The 25784-nt window shown below is 52.0% G+C and overlaps 1 protein-coding gene across 1 annotated transcript; it reads left to right on the top strand.

Annotated features, from left to right (window-relative positions):
* Positions 1-4596: 4596 nt before the first annotated feature.
* On the top strand, positions 4597-25518 carry PLA2G4D (phospholipase A2 group IVD). Its single transcript, XM_045539377.1, has 20 exons — positions 4597-4641; positions 9931-10003; positions 10191-10327; positions 10943-11074; positions 11747-11787; positions 12119-12161; positions 13444-13507; positions 13873-14009; positions 14787-14897; positions 15025-15062; positions 15246-15381; positions 15736-15872; positions 17107-17329; positions 21671-21788; positions 22157-22294; positions 22549-22656; positions 22789-22983; positions 23256-23422; positions 24060-24246; positions 25206-25518. Exons 1-20 carry the CDS (start codon positions 4597-4599, stop codon positions 25430-25432), a joined length of 2457 nt encoding a protein of 818 aa, XP_045395333.1. The 3' UTR covers positions 25433-25518.
* Positions 25519-25784: the final 266 nt, after the last annotated feature.

Below are 25784 nucleotides of genomic sequence, written 5' to 3'. Positions count from 1 at the left end.
TGGGGGATGAATGAAGATCTTCTATATATAAAGTTCTTTGAACAGGGTGGCACAAGGGCTATGTTCTATGGAGCATGAAGTTTATACATCTTTACAAAGATACAAAATTAAGTACAAATGTGAATATTTATTTAAAACAATAAAAGAAATCACAAAAATCAAAATTTTTAAAGATTGACAAATTCTAAAAATCACAAAAAATTTTTTTAATACCATGACACTTGTATTAATCAACTGCGGGGTGCACCTCCACCCCCTCCCCTTCATTGTTTGCTTGCATACTCCCTGATCGCCTCTTTATTCAACACCAATTTTATAATATCATTTTCTTTAGTGCAAATAGATTGCAATCTTTCCTCTAGTCTGGTTGATTGAAAAAATTTTTTTAAATTATTGGTAGTTAATAATGGTTAATTATTGGCAGTTTCTTTCCACTTCACAACTCTTCATCAGTAATATCTATAAAACTTCGGGATTATTAGTGGATTTGGGAAAACTCTGATTTACTCACTATGGCTATGTAACAAATCACCCCAAATGTAATGGCATACCACAGCAGCCACTCCGTTAGGCTCACAGATTCTGTGGGTCAGAAATTCAGAAAGGACACAGGCTGGCAGTGACTCAACTGCTGGGGCTGGAATCATCCACAGGCTCTTTGGTCTACTCATCTGGAGCCTGGGCTGGGGGCCTGAGGCTCGGACAGCTGATGCAGTGCCGCCTAGTGGCCCGTCCGTGTGGCGTGGCTTTCCCACAGCATGGCACCCCCAGGGAGGTGGATGTCTTACCTGGTGGCTCAGAGCTCTAGGAGGGAGTGTTCCAGCTACTAAGGAGAAAGCTGCATCGCCTTATGATCTAACCCAAGGGGTCAAGCCGTGTCACTTTCCTCACATCCTGCAAGTTAGAGACAATCACAAGCCTACCAGATTCAAGAGGAGGGGAGTTGGCTTCCACCTCCGCACAGGGAAGTGGCCGGTGCTAGAAGGGCATGGACAGGAGATGTTGCTGCAACCATTTTTGGAAAATAAAATCTGCCACAGCTTCTATCAAGTTTCTCTCATATATGAGTTATTGTAGGTGTTGTGCTAGCTAATGTCGCATAGGGATTATGAGAAATTCTATTTCTTGAAATTACCATCAAATAAAAGAAAACATACATTTGAGGCATGTTTGAAGTCACTGTTTTCAGGAGAGAACTTCTGTTTTGATCAGGTATCAATGAAAATGAAATTTTCCACTTGCAATTTCATGTCTGATAGGATGAATTTTCCACAGACTGGTTTCTGGCTCTATATATTTCAGACCCTGTTTCTCTTCCTCTACCCAATTCTTCTGACATCAAAGGACACATCCACACCACAGTGCAACCTCTGGCCTTGTACCTTTGTGTCGCAATGCCAGGTGAGCTGGCATGGAGTATTTGTGGAAACTATTCCTAAACCACATGTCTAGCAATAATTTCACTATGCATGAAACTGACTGAAAACTGCATAAATATATCTCACAGAACTGAAATGAAATGTCTCTCTAACTCAACTTCTCCTTAATCAGATCCTAAAAATATCCACAGCCACATCAGTGCTAACGTAGATGTCGGAGTGGGATGACAGAGGTCTTAACCAGTTGTAGGTAAAATAGTTTACATTTGCAAATTTTACCAAAACATATGATCACAAGAACCTGTTGCTAGGGCTCCTCTTGGAGTCTTGGAAGGGCATGTGCAAAAGAGGAAGTCCCGGCTTAAGCATCATCAGCTTCACAGTAAACCCACCTCTGGGTGGCACACAGTAAGTATGGTATAAGGGTTTATTATTATTGGCTCCATTTTTTGACAGGTTTTCCTCCTGTGGTGGCAAGATGGCTGCACTCAGCAGCCACAGCTTCATATCCTCCCAAGTTCTGGCCCAGCAGGAAAGACAAAGTGTCTCTTCTAGAACTTCATGCACCAGAGTTTACTTTGCACCAGCTGGGGTCATGAGTCCAATGAAGCAAACCCCACAGTGGTCAGGGGGATTCCACGAGCTGATAGCCAGCCTCGGGCCACATGCTGTCTTCCCGCCGGAGGTGGGGTTGACACCACCCAAACCAGGGGGGGCAGAGGATGGGGGAGGGCTTGTTCTCAGAGGAACTTCGAAGAAATTAGAAGATATAAATGCCAAACCAAAAAAATAGTTGTTCATTTGCTGTAAGCGTACAGCAAACTTTGAGAAGAGAGCGGTAGGAAGGAAGCCCAGCAAGGGGAGAGGGATGACAGATGGGAAACGTGGGTTCCCAAGACCTCCTCCAGCTGGGCAGCCTGTGTCAGGTCTGCTCTGATGGGCCCTGCAGGCATGTCCCTCTCCTGAGGACCCCACTGGCCTGGGTGAGCAACATGTGGCCTCTGCCCAGCCCAGCTGTGCTGCTGGCCCCGTGCCAGACTGACTGCCTCCCCATGTCCTCTGCCTATCTTCTGTCTTCTCATCCTGACCTTCGTCCTTCTGGGCATACTCCCTACCCACAGCCCTTGCAGGGCCGGGTGGGGAGATCTTTAAGACCTCAGCCAGCCATCGTGTTTCCCTGCCCTTGGTCCCGCCACCTTCCCTCCTTGGGTCTCAACCAAGTAAAGCCCTAAGTCTTGGCATATAATTCCCAGGATATTGCTACAGGAGGGTCCTAAATACTCCCTCATCCATGCAGAACCCCGTGGCCCTCCTGTAGTGGGAGTGGCCAAGTCTGATGCATTTAGCGGTGGTTTCAATCTTTTCATAGTCATAAAACTTTTTCGATCTGATGGACGCCATAGATCTGAGTGCGCCCTACAGTGAGGTAGCCTCTAGCCGCATGCGGCAGCGGGACTCTAGACATGTGGCTAGTCTGAACTGAGGAGTGCTGCGCGCGTAAAACAGTGGATTTTGAAGACTCCATATAGAAAAAAAGTAAAATATCTTCTTAAAAATTGTATATGTCAATTGCATGTTGAATTGATAAAACCTTGGATTATTGGGTTAAATAAAATACATGATTGAAGTATTTCTCCTATATCTTTTTACTTCTTTTAATATGGCTCCCAGGAAGTTTAGTATGGCACCTGCGGCTCCCATGACATTCCCGTGGGACAGGGCTGCTCTGGGCCCTTTTTCCAGAAACACTCACATGCATACGTAACCACGTAATTTTGCATGTGATTTCAGGGACCGTGGGAAGCGCCCTAAATCCCATCCATGGACTCGAGCCCCAAACTAAGAATCTCCGAGTCAGGAATCTCATGGTTTTCTCCAGGCCCAGCATGTACCACACCGTCACTGTGCAGACGGGGAACTGAGCGCCGAGGCCCCCTCCCTGTACAGCCACCTGTCCTCGGGGGATGTGGGGACCTGGCCCCCCACATCTTGAGTAGACGGCTGGGGTCACCTCCTGAAGACTAGGATTGGACTCTGTACTGAAAGCCCATGCCCCCTCCCCAGAACAGGGAAGCAGTTCAGAGAGTCCAACCCTAGGCTCTGCCAGGTGCCAGCTGGGTGACTTTCTACCTTGCTTCATCTTTGACCCACTTGGAGTAAGTTGTTAGAAGTTTCCTACATTGTACATTTGCTTTTTCATTAGATTTTATATCTGGTTCATGCAATGAGAAGTAGTTCCCATTCAATTAACTTTCACTCGTTCAGAGACCATTATTAGTTTTCTGTTTTGGCTGGTTCTGTAATAAAATATTTTACATCTGTTTGTAATAATTCAACATTAATTCAGTTTCATTTGTCTCGAAAAACAAATTAAAAAAAGAAAAATAATTTCTGTTCAATTATATACTACATTGACAATAAAATGACTGACTTCATGTCACTTTAGGAAAGCATTTAGTGCTAAGTGCACACTGCATACTTTAAACAGTTAGGTGGCTTCACAAAGTTTTCTACAATTTTCATAACCTAAGAGTTTCCTGATCGGTCTCTTTTACCTTTATTACAAAGTCTAATAGAAATTGCTAAGGTCTTGGGATCGGCTGACCAGAGGTGAGAGAGCTGTGACTAGTGGTGTTCAGACCCCCGGCAGCTCTCTGGAGTCGGCTCAGGGGCAGGTGAGGAGCAAGCTCTAGCCAGGATCTGCCGCCACGACTGCTCTTACTGCTGTTGCCTGGACTCCTGGCTGCACGGAGCTGGGCTCAGGGGCTCCACCGCCTCCCCCAGAGGCTGGCCTTGCCTAGGCAGGGCTTGGCTGCCAGGGTTTCCTCCGCTCTGCCCCCACCCGCCCTCTGCCCTCGGCCTCAGCCTCAGCACAACGAGCTTCCTTCCACTGCTCCCAGGACTTGTCTGCCTCCTCCTGGCTCCATCTTCTGGCCTGACATTCCAGATCTGGAAGAGGTGCTCCACCTGCGGGTCCTGGAGCCCTGCCAGAGGTTTCTGGAGATGCTGGTTGACCCGGGCTCTTGGGGAAGAGGGGAAGGTGCTGCGCTGAAGGATAGACCTGGGGGTGGAGCCCAACCTGTTTATAGGATCGTGGCTCCTAGGAGGCTGGTGGATTCAAGGCCAGTCCCATCCCATTGGGACAGTTGCTGCCATCCAGCTAGAGAGCCGGTGTGTTGGCGAGGGCTGGGCCAGGAGTGGAGCCAGAAGCACTGGCATGGAGGGCGTGTCACCTGGGGGACCCCCTGACCATCCTCACCAGGTAACAGTGTCTGCCGAGCCTGGGGCCACCAGTCAGGGCCGGGCCTGGGGCCGGGGTGCTCTCTGAGAAGCTTGACACAGCTGAAATCAAGTGCGATTCTGGTCTCTGCTTGGGCTGAGGCAGAGGGTGAGGGGCCTGGGCCTAGGGCTGCAGAGTGGGTGGGATGTGTGAGTGGCAGCCAGAGAAGTGGGGCCTAGGGACAGGAGTCTGGTCAGCAGAGCCTCCCCTCTCCGCCACAAATGACCAACAGCAGCAGCCTCAGGGACCCTCCTTCCTCCTCCAAAGGCTCATATTCCACATCAGAGGACACAGTGGCTGTGTGACAGAGAAGGGGACCCAGCAGGGCACAGCCACCACAGGCCAGTGGACTTCCTGGCACTGGCTGGAACCCTAGGGTCACCCTGTGTGTCTCAGGGGCTCTGGGGCCCAAATCCCCATCCCTGCCAATTATTTGCTGGGCCCAAGAGCTAGGAGGCTGCGCCCAGGCCAAGGAGGCCTTCAAACTGCTCACCCCGCCGGCCATGTTTTCCCCTCAGCCCAGGTTTCTCATCCTTTGCAAGAGACCAAGGCCAGTGGGACTGGCTCCTCAGGTCTCCTCTGGTGCCCCAGATGGTAGCCAGGAGGCGGCTAAGTACGCCGAGGTCCTTTGCCGCATCCACAGACCGTGTCAGGTTCTGCAGCCATAGCCCTGAGAGCCAGGCCGGCGCTGGATCCGGACAGGCAGCCCCAGACTGTGCTCCTGGAAGAGACTTGGTTGGGGCAGGCCAGACTCCAAGGAGTCCTGGGGAAAGACAGAGAGGGACCCCCTGCACTGAAGGACAGTATCTCCTGCCCCAGCCTGAGGTTGGGAGGGCCCACCCCAAGTCAGACATCAGTGGAAAGTTGAGTCTAGGAGGAACTCGGGGCTACAGGGCATGGGGGACTGGACAGCCTTGGCCACATTGCCCCCTCCCCACCCCCAAATCAGAAGCCTGAGCCCCAGAACAGCTGCCTGTGGAGGAAATACCCCCCTTCAAGCTCATCTCGCTGCCAAAGGCTGTGTACCCTTCCCCTTCCTCCCTCAGCCTGCTCTAGGGCCGGCTCCAGGGGTAAAACTAAAGCCCACATTTCAGTGATTTGGGAGCTTAAGTCTGCCCCACACCTAGGAAGCACCTCACCCCCAGCCAGTGTTTCCAGGACTGAGTCCCCGAGACCAGGCCTTCAGGTGGGTTCCTGTGGTGGGCAAGCCTCCTTCCTGGTGGAACAGAGGCCTGGAGCCTGCCTTGGAGCAAGAGCGGGGCAGGCAGGGCAGGCCGGGCATCCAGGACCTGTTCTGGGACGTGCCTGCCGTGTGGTCCAGGAGCATCGGCCCAGCCCGACTCAGGGAGGGGCAGGGCCCGAGGCTGTGCCCGGCTTCCACTCCTCCTCTCTCCAGCCTCCCCCACGGCCCCACCATGGGTCACAGGGTGCCAGGGGCCAAGGCAGGCTGGCTCATTTCCCTCTTCCTTCCAAAGCCCCAGGTTCATGGTCACAGGTACCCTGTACCCCAGTCTGGGGTCTCAGCCCCTCAAGCTCCCTTGGGCCGCATCCCCTGAGACAGGCAGGGGCCAGCACTGAGCCTCTCACAAAACTTCCTGGGCCCTGGGACCCTCCACCGGGAGGAGGATGGCAAAGGCTCTGGGGTCTCTGCACAGGGATGGGGAGAGGAGTGGCTGAGACCCTCAGTGGGGGGACACTCCCAGGGTCCCACAGCAGCTGGGCCTGAAACCCCTCCAGATGCATCCGGGGTTATTCATCAATGAGGGCAATAGTTCAGATGAGAGGGTATCTCAAAAGGAAGCCCCAGTGCTCTCAGGAGAAAAGGATCCTATTAGTTACTATGTTAGTACTGGTCATATGTCAAAAACAAATCTATGGAATTCTAGTGTCTAGATATCCGTGAGCAGTAGGGGGAAAGTTTGGTGCTTTTACAAAGAAGCAAAGTCCCGGGAAAGGTCGAATAGTAGAATAGAACCGGGGTTGTGAGCTCTGCCTTGGAGTTTGAATTTTAACTCTTTCACCTGCTAACCGTGACCTGGGGCGAGTTAACCTTTCTGAGCCTCAATTCCCTCATCTGCAAAATGGGAGGAGGTGAGAGGCTGTCTCAGGAGGCCGTGAGGGCATACATCAAGTTAGAATATGTGATGTGCTCCGCACAGCACTGTCAATCTAAAACACGACACCAGAGAAAATTATCTCTAGATATGTTGAGTTCACTCCGGAATGACGACTGAGGATTGTAACCTAGAATGTAGAATGGCAGGCCACCAGCGCGTCCGGCGAGGGAAGGGTAAAGGGAATCTTGTATTAGCAAAAAGGGAGAGTTCACATAAGCTGCCTAGAAACAGAGGTCACTGGTCCCAGAGGCTCAAAGCCAGAGTTGTCAGCTTGTTGGTGATGTTGTTAATGGGCAGGTGGTTTTTCTTTGAGAGCATCTTATCTGAATTACTGCCGTCCTGAAGGATGTCTAGTGATAAACCTTGTCAAAGCAGGTGTGTGAAGGATGTGAAATGGTTTTCTGTGGAGTTTTTAAAGTCCTTGGAAATAGTTCTTATCTCAGATACGTCAGCATGCGCCTCCTCTCTTTTGTGTCTTCCTGGCCCTATTTCGTCTGGATCTGACAAAAGTGATTTCATCCTGGTATCTGCAACTTTCACTGTTCTTAGAAACATAACAAGCACTTCATAAATGGTAATAAGAGTAATTACCTAGAAACTGCTTAATTTTTTCCCAAGAATTCTTCTAAGAATTCTACAGGTATTAACCTCAGAATACCCTGTGAAGTCAATACTATTATTATTCCCACTGGAAATGAGGAAACACAGGCACAGAGAAGTTTAGTGACTTGTCCAGGGTCACACAGCAAATAAGTGACAGGACCAGAGTTTAAATCCAGACAACCTGGCTCCAGAGTCTGCCTTTAACTCTCCATAAAGACCAGTCATTGTAATTATTGTTGCAATAATACAATGCTCCAGGTGCTCTATGTTAGCAATGGTCTTACAGGTGAAGAGAATTGGGATTCCACCCTAGGAGAAATAACCTGTCGGGGAATGGTGGGCTTTCTGAGGTTGAGAAGCTCTCAGTGGCGGGAGGGAGAAATGAACAGCAGTCCTCAAACTGGGGACAGTGACTGGCTAGAATGCGAGCAACTGGGGACACTTCTTAGTAGCCCCAAGTGGCTTTAGAGCAGCCCACAGGCTGTGGACCGGTGGAGCCTCTGTCTGGCCCAAGGAGCAGGGGAGCGAGGCCAGGCTGCCTCTGCCCTTCCCCTGTCCTGGCGTGGGGCAGTGAAACTCGGCACCCGGCAGGGCCGCAGCTCCCCAGACACCACCTTCGCTGGGCAGGCCATGGAGGATTCTGGGTGCAAGGAGGAAATGGAGCCAGGTGTCTAAAAATGCTTTAAGTCCCTGCCAATTACAACGTCTGACTTAAGATCTATGGAGCTGAAATGCTGGTGTCATTGGAGTTAATCCCCGAGAAGAGAGAAACGAGCTACCTCGCTGGGGGAGAGCTCGCCTGCTCTGTTGGAGAGCTGACTGGAATGACAGGGACACTCGGCACGGAGCCACAGGAGAGGGAAGAAGCTGGGTGGGGCTGTGAGTCACAAGTGGCGTTGCTGTGGCCTGCTGTCCTCTATGGTTCTCTGTGGGGAGTGTGTCCCCGTGGGCGCTGAGCCGGCCCCCCAGCAGGCAGCACCTGTGCAGAGCAGAGACCGGTTCCTTGCGGGCACGAGATCTTCTGACCACACGCATGACATGTGTGGGTCTGGTCGGGGGAGAGTGCAGCGCAGGAAAGAGCTTTGTCTCCACGCCACTGTCTGCCAGCCACACGATGCCCGCCCGGTGTCCACCATGCAAGCACCGTGCTGCCTCTGCTCCCCCAGGGTGGGGACAGAGGGGTGGAGGGGCCGTCAGGGGCCCACGAGATCAGACTGACTTAGTGTGGTCTAAGCTGGTGCGGAGCCCACTGAGTGGCAGAAGCCCCAGCACAGATTGTTTCTGGCATGGGGGTCTTCTGTGGGTTCTTCACCAGGCCTCCACATTGCACGTCTCCAGGGGTTAGTATTTCACACCCCTCTGTGCGAGTGGTGCCCCTAGGGGACCTGCCACACTGTGGCCCTGAAGAGTCCCCTCCTGGGTGGGGGCTCCCGCCACATCATTCCCAGTGCAGGGATGCTTCCTCCCGACAGCCCCCGTTCTGATGTCCCTCCCCTCCCATGCAGGCTCTGCCTGTTGGGCCCACATGCCCCACAGGGGTCTGCTGCCAAAGCCTCTTTTTCAGGATGATGCAAGGCCAATGACCTTGGGGGTCAGCCCAGAGAAAAAATGCCTCTTTGTCCTGCCAGACCCATTTGAGTGGGTTACCTCAGGTCTCAGGGGCTTATTACAAGAAACCTGTGCAGGGTGACCAGAAAGAGCCACACAGCCAGGCCCCAGGAAGAACAGAAACCCAAGGCCCCCCTGTGGACCCCAACAGTGCCAGGGATCCCCCCAGTGCCTTGTCCCCAACAGGACTCAGCCATGCCCCACCTGCCTCAGTTCTTCCTCCTGCCACCTACTCTCCACTTGCTTGCTCATATCTCTGCCCTGGGAGCCTCTGCCCACTCAGCTTCCTCTCCCTGGTGGCTTGTTCTGGCAAGCATCTTACTCACGACGACCTTTCACCCATAGCACCCCTGCTCCCTGTAACGGGCTGAGGATCTTGGGGTTTCCTAGTCCACACCCCAGACAGTGCTGACGGGCTGAGCTCCAGTGTAGTGCCTGTGGATGTCACAGACCCCTGGGCTCCCCGGGGCTCAGCACCCCCTTGAGTCCTGCACCCGCTTCCTGTCCAGTAGGGCTGGGGGCCGGGTGCTGGGCAGCAGGGCCCTGTGCTTCTCCAGAGGGCAGCCCTCCCTGGGAGCTCTGGGTGTGGCCAATGTCAGACTGACCAGCGTGGTGGCCTCTCCTTGGCCTCAGTTCCTTGCTTTGTCCACTACACTGTGCAATCCTGTCCCTAAAGGGGAGGGAGCCCCACAAATATCATCCCCGGGGGTCTGCCATTCCCTGACTGCTGCAGTCCAGAACCATGACCCCAAGGGCAGTGGTGGACAAAGGCTGCTTGGTCCCCAGAGCACGTCCCCAGAATGCCGGGCAGCACGGCAGCGTCACCGAGTGCCGGGGACTGGGGAGGGCATGTCTGCGGCCAGGGGCTCCCACAGCACAGCAGCTGTGGGCTTGGGTGAGGTGACAAGCTGCAGGGACTCGGTAGATTGATATTTCTCTCCAGGGGGAGGCGTCTGCCTGCCGGCGGCTCACCGTCAGGGTCCTGGAGGCGCGGAACCTGCCCTGGGCTGACCTGAGTGAGTAACGGTCTCCTGGGCCCCAGGGGTGCAGGGAGGACAGGATCCCATGGGAGAGGCCCAGACAGGTGCCCTGGGGCTGGCTGGGGCCACCGTGGTGGCCACCAGGGTCTGCGTAGGAAACTGGCGTGGCCCCTGGAGAGGCGTGGAGGAGTTCTCTCTCACAGCGTTTTCTTGCCTTTGGCAGTGAGCGAGGCAGACCCGTACGTGGTCCTACAGCTGCCAACCGCACCGGGTATGAAGTTTAGGACCAAAACGGTCACCAACTCCAGTCATCCTGTGTGGAATGAGACCTTCAGTTTCCTAATCCACAGTCAGGTCAAGGTAAAGGCCGGGGCACCCCTGGCCACTCACTGTGAACAGGCGGTCCCCCCGCAGGGAGGGCTCTTAGTGCAGCACACGACCTCCGGGGCCCTGGTGGGGAAAGTCGGGAGGAGGGTGTCTTTTTGGCCCGGTCCGTGTGTGCTGTGTGCGAGAGAACGTGTGAATGAACGAACACGGTCCCTCTACCACGGCTGCGCGACCGACCTCCAGCTGTTCCTCTCTAAGCCCGTCTATGAAACGGCGACGGTAAAAGTCCCCCCCTGACTGGGTCGTTGGCGGGTTCAGTGAGACGATGTACTGAAGACAACCAGCACCGGCCGGGCACGTACCCGAGACTGCGCCTCGGGGGACCAGCAAACAGGGAGAGACAGAGACAGACGGACAGAATTCTTAGAATTTTATTTTTGATAAAAACAAAAATCAGGAGGGGGAAATTAGGAACTTTGCTAGACTTCCTTATACTTCTTTCAAGTCGTACGGTTATTTTTATTTTGAAGTACAAAAGTGTGGAGGCCTAAGACCCTTTTCTGCACATTCAGTAAGCGTCCAACAGAGGTGAGCTATTATCGTTGCTATGAGAAGATAATGTGCTGAGTTGCTGTTTCTGGTCCCTAGAATATTCTGGAGCTTAGTGTCTATGATGAGGACTCAGTCACGGAGGATGACATTTGCTTCAAGTTTCTCTATGACGTCTCACAAGTCCTCCCTGGCAAGCTGCTCCGGAAGACCTTCTCCCAGCGTCCCCAGGTGGGTGGGGAAGTCCCCGTGGGCTCCAGGTGAGGAAGTTGCTCACTTTGTCTCACCTGTTCGGATGCTGCTGGGTCTACTCATCCACAGGAAGATGGAAACCCCTCCCAGAGATATTTGCATTTTAATAAGAAAGGAGAAGGCTCAACTTTACAGTTACAGACTGAATCACCCAATGGAGGAATTCTACTCATCTGTGGCGGGAAGGTTTTGGGAGGTGGAGAACTTCTTAATGTCCCTCAAAAACCAACCCATGGGGCAGCTGCGGGGCCTGCTTTGTGAGGGTCTTGGCGCCCTCCCTGCTGCGGGCAGCGGGTCGGGGAGTGCAGAGTTCTGGGGGCTGGGCCCCCCTCAAGAGGAAGAAGAAAGGGGCCGTGCACATGCTCGTACCTCCTTTGGTGGTGCTCCTGGTCTTCCCCTCCAGCCCTGCCCAGAGTTCTGGACCCAGGGGAGGGAGACCTGTTCTCTGCTGACTTACTAGCTGTGGGTAGCGTGGGCAGGCAGCCCACCTGGCCCTGCACTCGGTTTCCTCAGCTGCAAATTGGGAATAATTGCCCTAATGTGCCTCCTGGAAAGACCACTTGAGATGATGAGATAATGTGTATAAAAGACTGGGTCACCTCCAGAGCCACATGTAAGTGTGGCTGACTTGCTCGTCCTCTCGGGTTTCAGGGAGAGGAGGAGCTGGACGTGGAGTTCCTGATGGAGCAGACGTGAGTAATACCACACAGCCCAGGGCCCCAGGCTCTATCTGGGGAAAGGCCCTGACCCCGATCTCCCTGTGGTCAGCCCAGCCGGGATACTGTCCCTCTTCTCCCAGCCTGCCAGATAGGCGGGGCGAGTAGGGTCCTCTTAGGGAAATGAGGACAGGGAGGCCGCGTTTCCTCTCCCTGCTCTCTGTCTCCCCTCCCCCTGAACCTTACTCAGGACCAACAGAGCCCTCAGCACCACCCAGGGAGACCCCACGTGGGCAGCAGGGGGCAGGCCAATGCAGGAAGCGTTTGCTTTTGCAAGGCCTGACTCTGGATGGTTTGATTCTTCCAGGTCGGACCGCCCAGAAAACCTCATCACCAACAATGTCCTTGTGGTAACTGCCTTCCCCAGCCTAGGGGAGGGGCCCCAGGGCAGACACTTGGGAGCGAGGGGCAGCTGCCAGGGTGCAGACCAGAAGGGACGGGCAGGGCAGGGCTCTGTGGGAAGACCACCCCTGGGGCTCTGGGTGTTGGAGGGGCCTGGAGCCAGGGGCACGTGGAGAGAGGGCGGGCAGGGCTCTGCTGAGGGGAGGTTCCGGCCCGGGGCTGAACGGCTGAGGGACCGTCAGGGGCACTTCAGGTGCTTCCTGACGGTGTTCAGTCATGTGTGATGAACTCCGTTCTCAGGGCTTGATTCTGAGCTCTTCCCCAAAAGTGGTGAAGAAACCGCACAGGCCGGGCCCACCTCCAGCTTGTTAATGCCGAGGTCCCTGAGGCTCAGAGGGAGGTTCCAGTGTGATGTGCCTCCCATCTAGGAGACTGGGGGTGGGACCTGAGGGTCAGCCAGCTCCTCCTTGGGACAGTGGAGCCTCAGGAGCACAAGGCGGCGAGCCAGTGGTACATGAGAAACTTTCTACTCCGAGCGTGGCCCTCAGACTGGCAGCACAGGCACCACGGGGAGCCGACGGGCCTGCGGTCCCGCGCGAAGGCACCTGCAGCACAGAGTTTAAGGAGGTGGTTGTTCCCAGGGCCCACAAATGCCTGTTTGATGGGCTCATAGTACTTTTTAAAAATATACATTAAAATAAAGTCACACCTATGGCACTGCCTCTTAGGAGGTGATGGGGACCAGCCGTGGGGTGGTAAATCCAGTGGTTCTATGGGCAGTGGGCAGTGGGCGTCAGCTGGCATGGGTCACAGACAGCATGCAGGGGCACACTTGGCAATCAGTTCAGTGGAGGACGGATAGGAGATATTCTAGTTGCTGCAGTTTTACGTGTTTCTCTGACACCTGTTCCATCATCCTGTTTGCTTACACTATTTGGGAGTCGCTATAGTAGAATACATCCTCCAGGCCAAGGCTGCAGAGAAACATGGAGAAGAAAGAACCACATCTGAGACCTGGGGACGGTTTTCAGGGATTCCAGAAGTTTTGCAAAGCCAGGAGAGCGGGGAGCGGGTGTGGAGCCAGGGCTCTCCTGGCTGCTCCAGAACATCGGGCTTAGCAGTCGCAGTGGGTGGGAGATGGGTGAAGGGTTTCTGCGTTCGGTCCCATTCTGAACCCCACTTCTTGTCCAGTGTGTGGTGGATTTGGGAGAGTGGGGCACAGAGGGTTGAGATTGAGGGGACCTCAGCTTACCCTGCAGAGCCCCCTGCCCATGACGTGATCTGTCCCAGGCCCGAGAGCTGTCGTGCCTGGATGTGCGTCTGGACCGCACAGGGAGCCCTGCCGTGGTCACAGGTGAGACCTGCTCAGCACCAGGTCTGGCCCTGCCTGGAACGTGGGGTAGACGAGGGTTGCTGGGAAACCTGCACAGGGCGGGAGACCAGCAGCAGGATGGGGCTGGCCTCTCCCTTCTTGGCCACATAGCACAGAGGCCACATGTCTCCTCCAGGCGGGAGAGTCCCCTGACCTGGGGAGAGCATGTCATGGAAGGTGGGTTTCCCATGGGGGTTGTGGGGCCCTGCGGGCTGGGAAGGCCCCTTTCAGAATCCTGGTTATGATGGTCCAGCCTCCCAGGCCTCCACCACGTCCAGGCAGCACTGCTGGTTCCCCAGGTCCACGCTGTCTTCCTCCTCATGCTAACCTGCCCGCTTTCTCCCTAGATCAGGACAAGCTGGAGCTGGAGCTGGTGCTGAAGGGGTCATATGAGGACACACAGACATCTCCCCTGGGCACAGCCTCTGCCTTCTGCTTTCACTACATGGTGGCACAAGAGACAGAGCTGAGTGGGCGCCTGAGGGTGGGTCTTGGCTCTACAAGTCTCCCACCCATCCCAGCCTTTGGTCAGCTCCAGCCTCTGCGGGCTTCTCCCTGGCCTTCCCCCTGCCCCCCAAAAGCCAAGACCCCTGTGGCCTTGTCAGCCCCTCCCAGTTGGGCATGCACCCTTGGCACACAGGGAAATCACTGCAGGCTGGGCGGGCAGTGTTAGCCTTTGTTGGAGTCCTCCACTGGCTCCTCCAAGGACGCCCTTAGAGTAAACCCTGATGTCGGTGCCCTCAGGCCCTGCACAGCCTGGCCCCTGCCCAACGCTGCTGTCTCGTTCTATTCCACACCCTGACTCGTGCATCACGCTCCAGCCATACTTGTCTCCTATAGTTTCTTCCAACACGCCAAGTGCTTTCCCTGCCCTCGACTGGCTCCTCTCACATCTCAGCTCAAATGGTGCCTCTTTTCAGAGGAGCCCTCCTTGCGCCTCACCTCAGAGACCCCATATGCAGCCCCGTGTGGTCACTCCATCACATCATACGGCGTAGTTCCTTCCCAGCACCTACTAACATCGTCCATCACCCGTGTCTTTGTAAATTCACACGTGATCCAGTGAGAGCAGTACCTGTGCACTAAATAAATATTAGCTCGTATTATTCTCTAATTTTTAGGAATTGTACTTACATTTATTATAAATGTTGTAATTATTTTTATATTATCAAAGAGGGACTATGTCTGTCTGGATTACAGTCTAGATATTCAAGATCTGTGAAATGAATGAATGAATAAATGAATGAATATTTCCCTCCAGAGCTCCACAAGCAATGTCTGGAACTGGGAAAATTCAGCCTGGCACCTCGCTGTGCCCCTGAGGTCCTTGGCCGTGGGGAAGGAGGTGACTGTCGATGTTCCTGCTGCAGATGTAAGTGGCCTCAGCCGCATGGGAAGTGCCAGCCAGAATGAGGATGGGGAATCCAAGGCCCCAGGGCATGCCATGTTCCCCTCAGGGTCTAGGACAATCCAACCAGGCTCTCTTGCTTTGATTTCAGGCCCCAGGAGTGAGGCTGCAGCTCAAGGCAGAGAGCTGGTAAGGGACATTTGTGTCTGTGGGAGACAGTGGGAGGTGATGATGGGGGAGAGCGGTACTGTGGGAAAGGGTGGTCCTTGGGAGTGGGGCAGGGAGGTTACCTGGCAGCTTGCTGTGGGCTTGGCCAGCCAGCGGCTGAGCTGTGCAGGTATGCCCTGACCCTTGGATCCTCCTCTGCCCCAGCCCTGAGGAGCTGGCCGTGCACCTGGGCTTCGATCTGTGTGCAGAGGAGCAGGCCTTCCTAAGCAGGAGGAAGCAGGTGGTAGCCAAGGCCCTGAAGCAGGCCCTGCAGCTGGACAGAGACCTGCGTGAGGACGAGGTCTGGGGGCGCAGTGGGATGGGTGTGCAGACACTCTGGACTAGGTTTAAGGGCATACCTGATTAGTGTGCCTCTCCAGACACGCAGTCAGCAGAGAATGGAGAGTGGGCATGTGGGGGGAGTTATGGGGGCATGGGTAAGCTTTGGGGTTCCCACTCCATTTAGGGCTCTATCCTGGGCTGAGAGCTGTCTCTTCTAAAATAGGGTCTGGACCCAGCTCTAACCCTGACTCCACCAGGCCCTGCCCACAATGTCCCTTCCCTGGAGGCAGGGAGCAGGATGAGGTCCTGGGTAAGGTGGGGGGCAGCTTGTCTCTGTCCTTGTTAAGCCAGCCTGTGTCTGTGTGCGGTCCAGGTCCCTGTTGTGGGCATTGTGGCCACAGGAGGAGGTGCCCGGGCCATGACCGCGCTCTACGGCCACCTATTGGCCCTGCAGAAGCTGGGCCTTCTAGACTGTGTGACCTACTTCAGTGGCACCTCAGGCTCCACATGGTAAGGGGCCTGGGCCCTGGAACAGCAGAGATGATTAGGGCCCGGGGGTCGGGTGGGGGTGGGCCGAGTGGACACCAGAGGGGCCCTCTATATGGGGAAGCCGAGTAGGTGGGAGCAGTGCAGTCTGATGGGTGCCAAGCGGCTTTCTCACGGGGAAAACAGACAGTCCTGCCATGCGCAAGGCCCTGCATGGGGTCCAGATGCTACTGGAGAGCTGTGAGGTGGCCAACTCAGAAGGAGCTGGGTTTGAGCTTGACAACCCCACTTATTGGCTGGGTGACCTTGAGAAACCTACCCCCTCTGATTCTCAGTTGACTCATCTCCAAAAGGACAATAATAGTACATATTCCATAGGATTGGAGTGGCACAGCCCAAGTGAAAGACTTAACTAATGCCACACACAACCAGGAGCTCCAGATTGGTAGCTCTTTTTTTCTTTCATTGTTACTATCTCATTTAATCCAATTTGGGGCTCCCATAGCCACATGTGGTTTCTGTTTTTTTGTTTTTTGTTTTTTGAGACAGAGTCTGGCTCTGTTGCCCAGGCTAGAGTGCCATGGCGTCAGCCTAGCTCACAGCAACCTCAAACTCCTGGGCTCAAGCTATCCTCCTGCCTCAGCCTCCTGAGTAGCTGGGACTACAGGCACACGCCACCATGCCCAGCTAATTTTTTCTATTTTTAGTAGAGACGGGGTCTCACTCTTGCTCAGGCTCGTTTTGAACTCCTGAGCTCAAGCAGTCCTCCCACTTCGGCCTCCCAGAGTGCTAGGATTACAGGCGTGAGCCACTGTGCCCGGCCACACATGTGGTTATTGACCACTTGAAATATGGCTAGTCCACACTGAGATGTGTTATAAATACACTGTGAACTTTGAAGACTTAGTTTGAAAAATAACAAATTATGTCAATAACTTTTACATTGATTACGTGTTGAAATGATTTTTAGATACACATTATTAAACTAAATTAAATATATTATTAAAATGAATTTTTACGGGTTTTTAATAATTTTTAAATGTGGTTACTAGGAAACTTAAAATTACATATGTGGCTCACATTATTTTAATATTGGGCAGTGCTGATCTGGGAGAGGAAGCCCTTTGACACACTCTCCGGATAGGCAGAGCCTTGGCGGCAGGAGCCACACACTGGGAGGAGCTGGAGGGTGGGAAGGAGGAGTTGCCATGGCCCGTGCTGGGCCTTAGTCTCCTACCGTCCTGTTCTCTTCTCCCAGGACAATGGCCCACCTATACGGGAACCCTGAGTGGTCGCATGGGGACCTTGAGGATCCCATCAGACATGCTCGGGAGCACCTTGCCAAGAGCAAACTGGAAGTCTTCTCCCCAGAGCGCCTGGCGGGCTACCGCAGGGAGCTGGAGCTGCAGGCTGAGCAGGGCCACCCCACGACCTTTGTGGACCTGTGGGCCCTGGTGCTGGAGTCCATTCTGCACGGCCAGGTAGGGTGCCTGCGTGTGGGGGGCAGAGCTTATGTCCCCCGGAGGGGGCGGGGGCAGCCAAGCATCTGACAAGCGCATGCACATTTCCTGCAGGGTGGAAGAGGCAGTGTTTTTATTATCTGCTCCACTTTGGGACACAGTCTTCCTGTCAGCTAAGGCATTCTTAAATTCATTGTCATGAAACAGAAATTTCTAGATCTCCCAAGAGCTAGGGATCAGTCATTGTCAAAGTCAGTTAAGCAAACAAAGCTTTTGTGTTGAGTCGGTAAGATTGCTAGAACCAGTGGTATTTATTTATTTATTAATTAAGGTTTTTTGTTTTTTTTTTTTGAGACAGAGTCTCACTTTGTTGTCTGGGCTAGTGTGCCGTGGCATCAGCCTAGCTCACAGCAACCTCAAACTATAGGCACGCGCCACCACGCGTGGCTAATTTTTCTATTTTTTGTAGAGACAAGGTCTTGCACTTGCTCAGACTGGTCTGGAACTCCTGACCTCAAGCAATCCTCCTGCCTCGGCCTCCCAGAGTGCTAGGATTGTAGGCATGAGCCACTGGGCCATTGTAGTTTTGATTTGCATTTCTCTGATTAGTGATATCGAACATTTTTTCATGTACCTGTTAGCCATTTTTATGTCTTCTTTTGAGAAACATCAGTCAGATCTTTTGCCCATTTTTAAATCAGATTATTTGTTTTTTTTTGTTATTTGTTTGAGTTCCTTATCTATTCTAGTTATTAATCCCTTGTCAGATGGATATTTTGCAAATAATTTCTCCCATTCTGTAAATTGTCTCTTCACTTTGTTGATGATTTCCTTTGATGTGCAGAAGCTTGATGTAATCCTATTTGTCTATTTCTGCTTTTCTTGCCTGTGCTTTTGAGGTCTTATCCAAAAAATCTTTGCCTAGCCCAATGTCCTGGAATGTTTCTTCAATGTTTTCTTCTAGTAGTTTCATAGTTTCAGGTCCTAGATTTAAATCTTTAATCCATTTTACTTGATTTTTTATATGATAAAAGATAGGGATCTGCTTTCATTCTTCTGTATATGGATCTCCAGTTTTCCCAGAACCATTGATGAAAGACACTGTCCTTTCCCCAGTGTATGTTCTTGGTGCCTTTGTCAATAGTGAGCTGACTGTAAATGCATAGATGTATTTTTGGGCTCTCTATTCTGTTCCATTGGTCAATGTGTCTGTTTTTATGCCAGTACCACGCTGTTTTGGTTACTATGACTTTGTAGTATAATTTGTAGTCAGGAAGTGTGATGCCTCCAGCTTTGTTCTTTTTGCTCAGGATTGCTTTAACTATATACAGTCTTTTGGTTCCATATAAATTTCAGAATTATTTTTTCTATTTCTGTGAAGAATGTCATTGGTATTTTGACAGGGATTACATTGAATTCACAGATCACTTTTGGTAATGTGGACATGTTAACAGTATTAATTCTTCCAATCCATGAGCATGATGAGTATGGAATATCTTTCCTTTTGGGGGGGGGTTCTCTGTAATTTCTTTCATTGGTGTTTTATAGTTTTCCTTGTAGAAATATTTCACTTCTTTGGTTAAATTTATTCCTAGGTGTGTTTTTTGTTTTTTGGTAGCTATTATAAATGGGATTGCTTTCTTGATTTCTTTTTCAGATTGATTGCCATTAGCATATAGAAGCACTATAGATTTTTATATGTTGATTTTGTATCTTGCAATTTTACTGAATTCATTTATCACTTCTAAGAGTTTTTTTGGTGGAATCTTTAGGTTTTTCTTTTTTAATTTAATTTAATTAATGAATAAATGTATTTATTTTAGAGGTAGGGTCTCACCCTGTTGCCCATGCCAGAAGTGCAGCAGCACAACCATAGCTCATTGTAACCTTGTACCACTTCAATCTCATTACTTGTTATTGGTCTGTTCAGGTTTTCTAATTCTTCATGGTTCAATCTTGGTAAGGTGCATGTGTCCAGGAATTTATCCATTTCTTCTAGGTTTTCCAATTCACATAATTTTAATGTATATATCATTAAGAAAAAATAATACTATTTGCATGAACAATGTTATACAAGTCTCCTTATACACACATATTAGAGATTATCTAAGCTTCCAAGATACGTACCAGTAGTTGAATTGTTCAGCCATTGGGTCCGTGCACCTTCAACTTCCCTAGCTATTGCCAAATTGTTCTCCAAAGGAATTGTATTAATTCACACTCCCACTACCAGTGTGTAATAATTCCTTTTTTCTCTACATCTTCTGCAGAGTTTTAAATTTTTGTTCCACTATGGGTATGAAAGGAAAGTTTATTATAGTTTTGCATTTCTTTGATTTTTAGTGAAAGTATTCATATTTTCAAGTATATTTATCATTTGGGCTTCTTCTCCCATGGATTACCTACTCAAATCCTTTTCCATTTTCCAATTTAATTTGTCTTTTTCATACTGTTTTGTAGGAATTCTTTATATATTCTCTATATTAATCCCTTATCAGTTATAATGGTTTTAATACATAATTTTAATATAATCTAAGTTATCGTTCTTTTCTTTTATGGTTTGTGCTTTGAGGAGTTTTCCTTTCCCCTCCCCAAAAGTTTTAAAATACCTTTCTATATATTCTTATAAAAGTTTTAAGGATTTGTTTCATACAAATAGGACTTTAATCCACCCAGAATTTATCTTCAGATATCACATGCATAAGGATTCAATTTTAGTTTTTTCTCATATGGATAACAAATTTTCCCAGTCTCATTTATTGAATTATTTCTCCACTGATCTGCATTGCTCCTTCTGTTATGTGTCAGGTGTCCTGTATTCATGGGACTCTTGCTGGGTACTCTCTTCCCTTCTAATAGGACTGATTCTCTGTCTCTATGCCAACAGCACAGGGACTTAATTACTATAGTTTTGGGATAAATATTGTTATCTGGTAGGGTAAGTTTTCCCTCATCTGCCACCTGGGTTGTTCTTCGGAATTGTCTTGGCTGTGGTTGGCCCGTTGCCGTTCTAATTACATGATAAAATCAGCTTATCAAGTTTTGTGATGAATGATGTTGGGATTTTGATTGGCATGGCATTGAATTTATAAAGCCAACTTAACTACTTGAAATATTTTTATTTTATTACCATGTCCTGTATATTCTTTGGATCTACTGTTTAGGTTCACATTCAGTGTTGAAGGTGTTGTGTTTTAATAACTGACTTTTCTGCCCGGTGGCAACAATTAATTACTGTAGCGTGGGAGAAGCTTGTTTTACCAGTTCACTTTACAAGGTACTGGAAACTGCAGTTTGATCTTAGGCTATAAAGAAGACTTTTATTTAACTATCATTTGATCTTCCAGTAATGACTTCACGCATGGTTCTATGCATAAGGTTTATCGTCATTTTTTAAAACACAAACTTAATTAGTTTTGTATTGTTCATGAAAATAGAAATTCTTGTGATATTATTATTGGACATCTATATATTCTTAAAAATGAGAACCTATGCTGTTTTAAAATTTTTGTTCCAATATGAAATGTTTTCAATTTATTGTTTCTTTTCTTCTTGGTTATCATGCCTTACCTCTTACAGATAACATTCATTGCAGGCTTTTAAAAATAATCTTTTATTCAGATAACTTTCATGCTATTTCTAATTTTTAAAGTCTATAGATAAAAACAGGTATATGTTATCTCTAATCTAAAGTACAAAAAGTCATTTAAAATTTTCAGAAAATATAACTCCATTGGTGACAAATCACAATTTCATTAATATTAATAAGAAATATCACACCCTGAATCTTTACTCAGAACAACTTTATTAGTCTACATATGTATCTAATAGTGATTCAGTTTTTATAAAAACCTTATTGTAAAATACACCAGTTATGATCTGAGCTTCTCAAACTATCTCTTTGAGACTATTTTCTTTAATCTTTTGCTGGCCGGCACTGAACTGCTGAGAAGCTACCTACCATTCCACAAGGCGAAACTTACAGTTTTTCTCCTTATCTTTTCCTGAGTTAAGACGATCTTGCACACTTTCCTTCAACTCTGAACAACAGGCTTTGCACACCCTTTAGTCTACCGCATGCAAGGCCCAAACCACAACTTGTTGCCAACACCACACCAAGCTCCACAGTTTCCGGTTGGACCTTGAGTCGTCAGAATGGTGTTCTGCAGGGTTGGGGATACTCATTTGGGACCTGGGGGGGCTAGAGACTGGGTCCTGCCACAGCTTCCTGGTGAGCTGTTAAAGGGTATACTGAGTGCCGTTTCAGTAAATGGAGGGGTGTGCTGACCCCTTTCCAAAACTTTCCCCAGGACAGAAACTGTGCAATTGCAGTAAAAGTACAAATTTTCCCTCTGACCACAGGTGATGGATCAGAAGCTGTCAGGACAGAGAGCCGCACTGGAGCGGGGTCAGAACCCTCTGCCTCTCTACTTGGGCCTCAATGTCAAGGAGAACAATCTGGAGACGCTTGACTTCAAGGGTACAGTCCTGTCCACTCCACCCTTCGCCATACACCACCCCCAAATCCTCTGCACTCTGAGAGTCCCCAGAGAATTCAAACTGGAAACTCCTGCCTAGATTGACCAATCTTCTGGAAGGGTGGTGGTGCCGAGGGGCTCAGGGGCCAGCCAGGGGAGCTCTCTGTCCCTGGGGTGAGGGGTATTTGAGAATGTAGACGAGGCAGGGTTGGGGTGGTCAGCCCAGAGTGTGCATTCCTCACCTCTGCTGTGTTGGTGCCGGCAGGAGAGAGGCTGAGGCCTGCTGGGGGCAGTATCTTTGGCCCTGCCTAAACGGGGGCTCCTCTAGTTCAGTCTCCTAACACTCCTGCTCTCCCTCCCACCCCATCAGAGTGGGTTGAGTTCTCCCCCTACGAGATTGGATTCCTGAAGTACGGGGCCTTCATCCCTCCTGAGCTCTTTGGCTCTGAGTTCTTCATGGGGCGGCTGATGAGGAGGCGCCCTGAGCCCCGGATCTGCTTTCTGGAAGGTGAGAGTGTTATTCTGAAGGCCCTGACCAGTCCAGGCCAGGGCTCTGGATGGACATGGCTCCTGTAGCCGGGCCTGGGCAGAGCCCCAGGACAAGGGGCGGGGTTGGGCAGTGCAGAAGGGCCATTGCCGGGGCAATCCTCTCCCCGCTCCCATTTTCCAGCAGCACCCAAGGGTGGGGCCACTGGCTTCCAGGTGGTGGGAGGCAGGTGCTGGGGCCTGAGTGCTGACCTCTCTTGCGGGGTTGGCCCTCAGGTATCTGGAGCAACATTTACTCCCTGAACTTGCTGGACGCCTGGTATGACCTCACCAGCTCTGGGGAGGCCTGGAAGCGGCACATCAAGGACAAGATGAAGAACATAGGTGGGCAAGGGGCACTGGGCGAGCCTGGGATGAGGCTGCTCCTTCAGACTCTGGTGAGGGGGCATCTGAGGGGAAGGAGGGTCAGGAATTTCCAAGTCTCCCCTGTATCAAGGTCTATTTCTCTGGCTGCAGAGAAGGAGCCCCCGGCTTCTTCAGGGACCTCCTCGTGGCTGGATGCCTTGTGGCTGCAGCCGGGCACGGCACTGGCCCAGGCATTCAAGGGCTTCCTGACAGGCAGGCCGCTCCACCAGCACAGCCCCAACTTCCTCCGGGGCCTCCAGCTGCACCAGGACTACTGCAGCCAGAAAGACTTCACCACCTGGGCAGGTAAGGGCTATCCCCTTGGGTCCCCAGGTAACAATTGGGCTCCTGAGTAGGGACGAGGCATGGCTGGGCACCAGCAGAGGCCTTGGGACTCACAGCATCTACTTCTGGGGCGTGGCCTGGAGAAGATCCCCTTGGGAGGTCTTGGGGAAGGGTTGGGGCCACATGTGCTTTCAGGCAGTGACCCAAAGGTAAGAAGGGGACGTGGAGGTAAGTGCAGGTGGATGACTGGTGGCAGGGTGGCTGCCTCTGACTGTCACTGCCTCTCCCACCAGACAGTCAACTAGACTCCACCCCCGGCCAGCTGACGCCCCAGGAGCCCCAGCTCTGCCTGGTGGACCCCAGCTACTTCATCAACACCAGCTATCCCTCCATGTTCCGGCCAGGCCGCAGGCTGGACCTCATCCTGTCCTTCGACTACTCCCTGTCCTCGCCCTTTGAGGTGCCTCTGGTCACCCCACAGGAACCCTTCTGCTCAGCCAAGCCAAGCTCCAGGGGCGGGCAGCAGGGCCACCGAGCCATTGCCCCACACCTCCCAGGTCCCCAGAGGGAAGAAGGGAAGGAGGGGTGACAGGCCCTGATCCACTGGCCCTGCCAGGGTCCTCGATTGGGAAGAGTTATGTGGTGCTGGGGCCCTGGGCTCCCAGGACAGGTGAACAGGAAGGGAGACCTCTCCACACCTGCTCCAAAGAGGGACAGCTGGACAGAGCTGAGAGGAGACCCTGGGCATCTCCACATCCATCCCCCAGACCTCCCCTGGGGACTCTGCGCAGACGTAGGTCCCCTACAGAGGTCCTCTAGGCTCTGGGACTTGACTAATCCAGCAATAGCAATCCAGAATGGAGGGGGAGGGTGCTGGCTCTGGGTTCTACCTAAAGATTTTAAGCAATGTTGCAGACCTCAGGGATCCTCGTACTCCCTCCAGGTCTCCCTCCAAGGCACTATGCAGCTTAGTTGGACCATGAACAGGACAGAACCAGGTGGTTGTCTTAACACCAAGGCAGCCAGCTTGGGGTGGAACTGTCCCAGCACTGATCTGGGCTGGCCTGGCTCTCTCTGGGCCGCCCTCTCCCCACCAGGCGCTGCAGCAGACTGAGCTGTACTGCCGGGCCCAGGGGCTGCCCTTCCCCCGAGTGGAGCCAAGCCCTCAGGACCAACGCCAGCCCAGGGAGTGCCACCTCTTCTCGGACCCTGCCTGCCCCGAGGCCCCTGTCGTGCTGCACTTCCCGCTGGTCAATGCCTCCTTCAAGGACCACTCAGCCCCTGGTGAGGCAGCCCCTCCCAGCAGCCAGGCAGCCTGGGCCCTCAGAGGCACTGCCCTGCCCACCCCCAGCTGCCCAGCAGAGGGAAGGGAGTATGCCCAGGAAAAAGGCTTAAGGAGGCCAGTCCCACCTAGTCTTTGGACACCTGCCCTGGCCTCTGTCACTGATGCCCATGTCCCTGCAGCATCCTCTGTTTGCAAGGTCACTGTGCTGTTGTCCTCTCTGTCATGACCCCCGCCTCCTTTGGTGTCCCCTTCCCCTGGCACCCCTGGCACCCCTGGGCTCCTCTGCCCTCCTGCTCTGGGAGGGGTTCAGTTGGCCTCTCTCCCGTCCTGCCCCCGCCCAGCCTGGGGCCCCTTCTCAAGCGCCCCTAAACTCTAAACGCTCATCATGTTCCATCCTATCCTCTCCTCTCACTGACTGGTCAGAATTTTATCTCCTTTCGGTAGGAAAACTAATTTCTGCCTTTGTGCATTATTCCCATCCTTCTAGTTCCCGCCACAATTCCGAATCTTCCAGCTTTACTGTTAACATGCTCAGCCCACAGCTTGGAATTCCAAAGAACTTTTCTCTCTCAGCAAAGACCGGTTCTTGCAAAGCAAAAGCCCCGTTGTTTCCACCATGAGCTTTGAGAATGTATTCGCTAACCCAATTGACTTCCTTGTTCTGGCTGTTTCCTCCTTACCCTGGAGCAATGTTCAGATACCATGGGGTTGCCTGGGTAGTAGAAGAAGTGTCATGCATGCCTCAAGAAAATGTGGGAGCAGCGAACTCCTCATACCTCCAAATACTACCCTACTCCCCACATTTGTATTTCTGGGCAAAGGCCCCAGGGAGCGGGGAGAAAAGCAAGTGCCTCTCCAGTGGGGAGCGGCCCTCCCCTGTGCCCCTGCTGCAAGCTTAGTCCTGCCCAGCTGTGGGGGCCTCTGTGTCCCTCTCCTGATCCCCTCCCACTCCTGGCAGGTGTCCCGCGCAGCCCCGCAGAGCTCCAGGCTGGCCAGGTGGATCTCACCAAGGCCGCCTCCCCCTACGCCCTGTTCAACATGACCTACAAGGAGGAAGACTTTGGCCGCCTGCTGCAGCTCAGCGACTACAACGTGCGGAACAGCCAGGGCGCCATCCTGCAGGCCCTGAGGGCTGCGCTGAAGCACAGAGCCCCGGAGGGGAGGCCCCCTGGGACGCAGACCTGAGGCTGCTCAGAGTCCCCAGGACCTGGAAGTCCACACTCTGACCCTCCAGGGGCTGGGGGCTTAACCCAATCTGCCTCTGGGCACAGCTACGTCCTCTGTGGCTGGAGTTCTGGGCTCTCCCAGGCCTGGGCCACCTCTGCAGCTGGTGTCACTGCCCAGAGGCGGCTGCACCCCACCCACAGTTCTCCCTTATGTTCATGGCTGGTTTGAGAAGAGTTGAAAATAAACTCTTCACCAGGCAAGGGCGTAGAATGGCTGGTTCAACCAGATACACTTTTACACGTAACCACTTACACACCTGAGCAGAGTGAGTTTGGGGTACAAGCTGCAGGTGTCAGATCAGGGACAGGAA

The sequence above is a fragment of the Lemur catta genome, chromosome 1 (genome assembly GCF_020740605.2).
Source record: "Lemur catta isolate mLemCat1 chromosome 1, mLemCat1.pri, whole genome shotgun sequence".
NCBI classification, from domain to species: Eukaryota; Metazoa; Chordata; class Mammalia; order Primates; family Lemuridae; genus Lemur; species Lemur catta.
This window is presented reverse-complemented; position numbering and strand designations above follow the sequence as displayed.

Excerpts from the sequence above, each read along its gene's own strand:
- PLA2G4D (XM_045539377.1), top strand. The coding sequence starts at position 4,597 with ATGGAGGGCGTGTCACCTGGGGGACCCCCTGACCATCCTCACCAG. Across the intron at positions 11,075-11,746 it reads CCTTCTCCCAGCGTCCCCAG|GGAGAGGAGGAGCTGGACGT; the intron begins GTGGGTGGGGAA and ends CTCGGGTTTCAG. Across the intron at positions 17,330-21,670 it reads AGTCCATTCTGCACGGCCAG|GTGATGGATCAGAAGCTGTC; the intron begins GTAGGGTGCCTG and ends CTCTGACCACAG.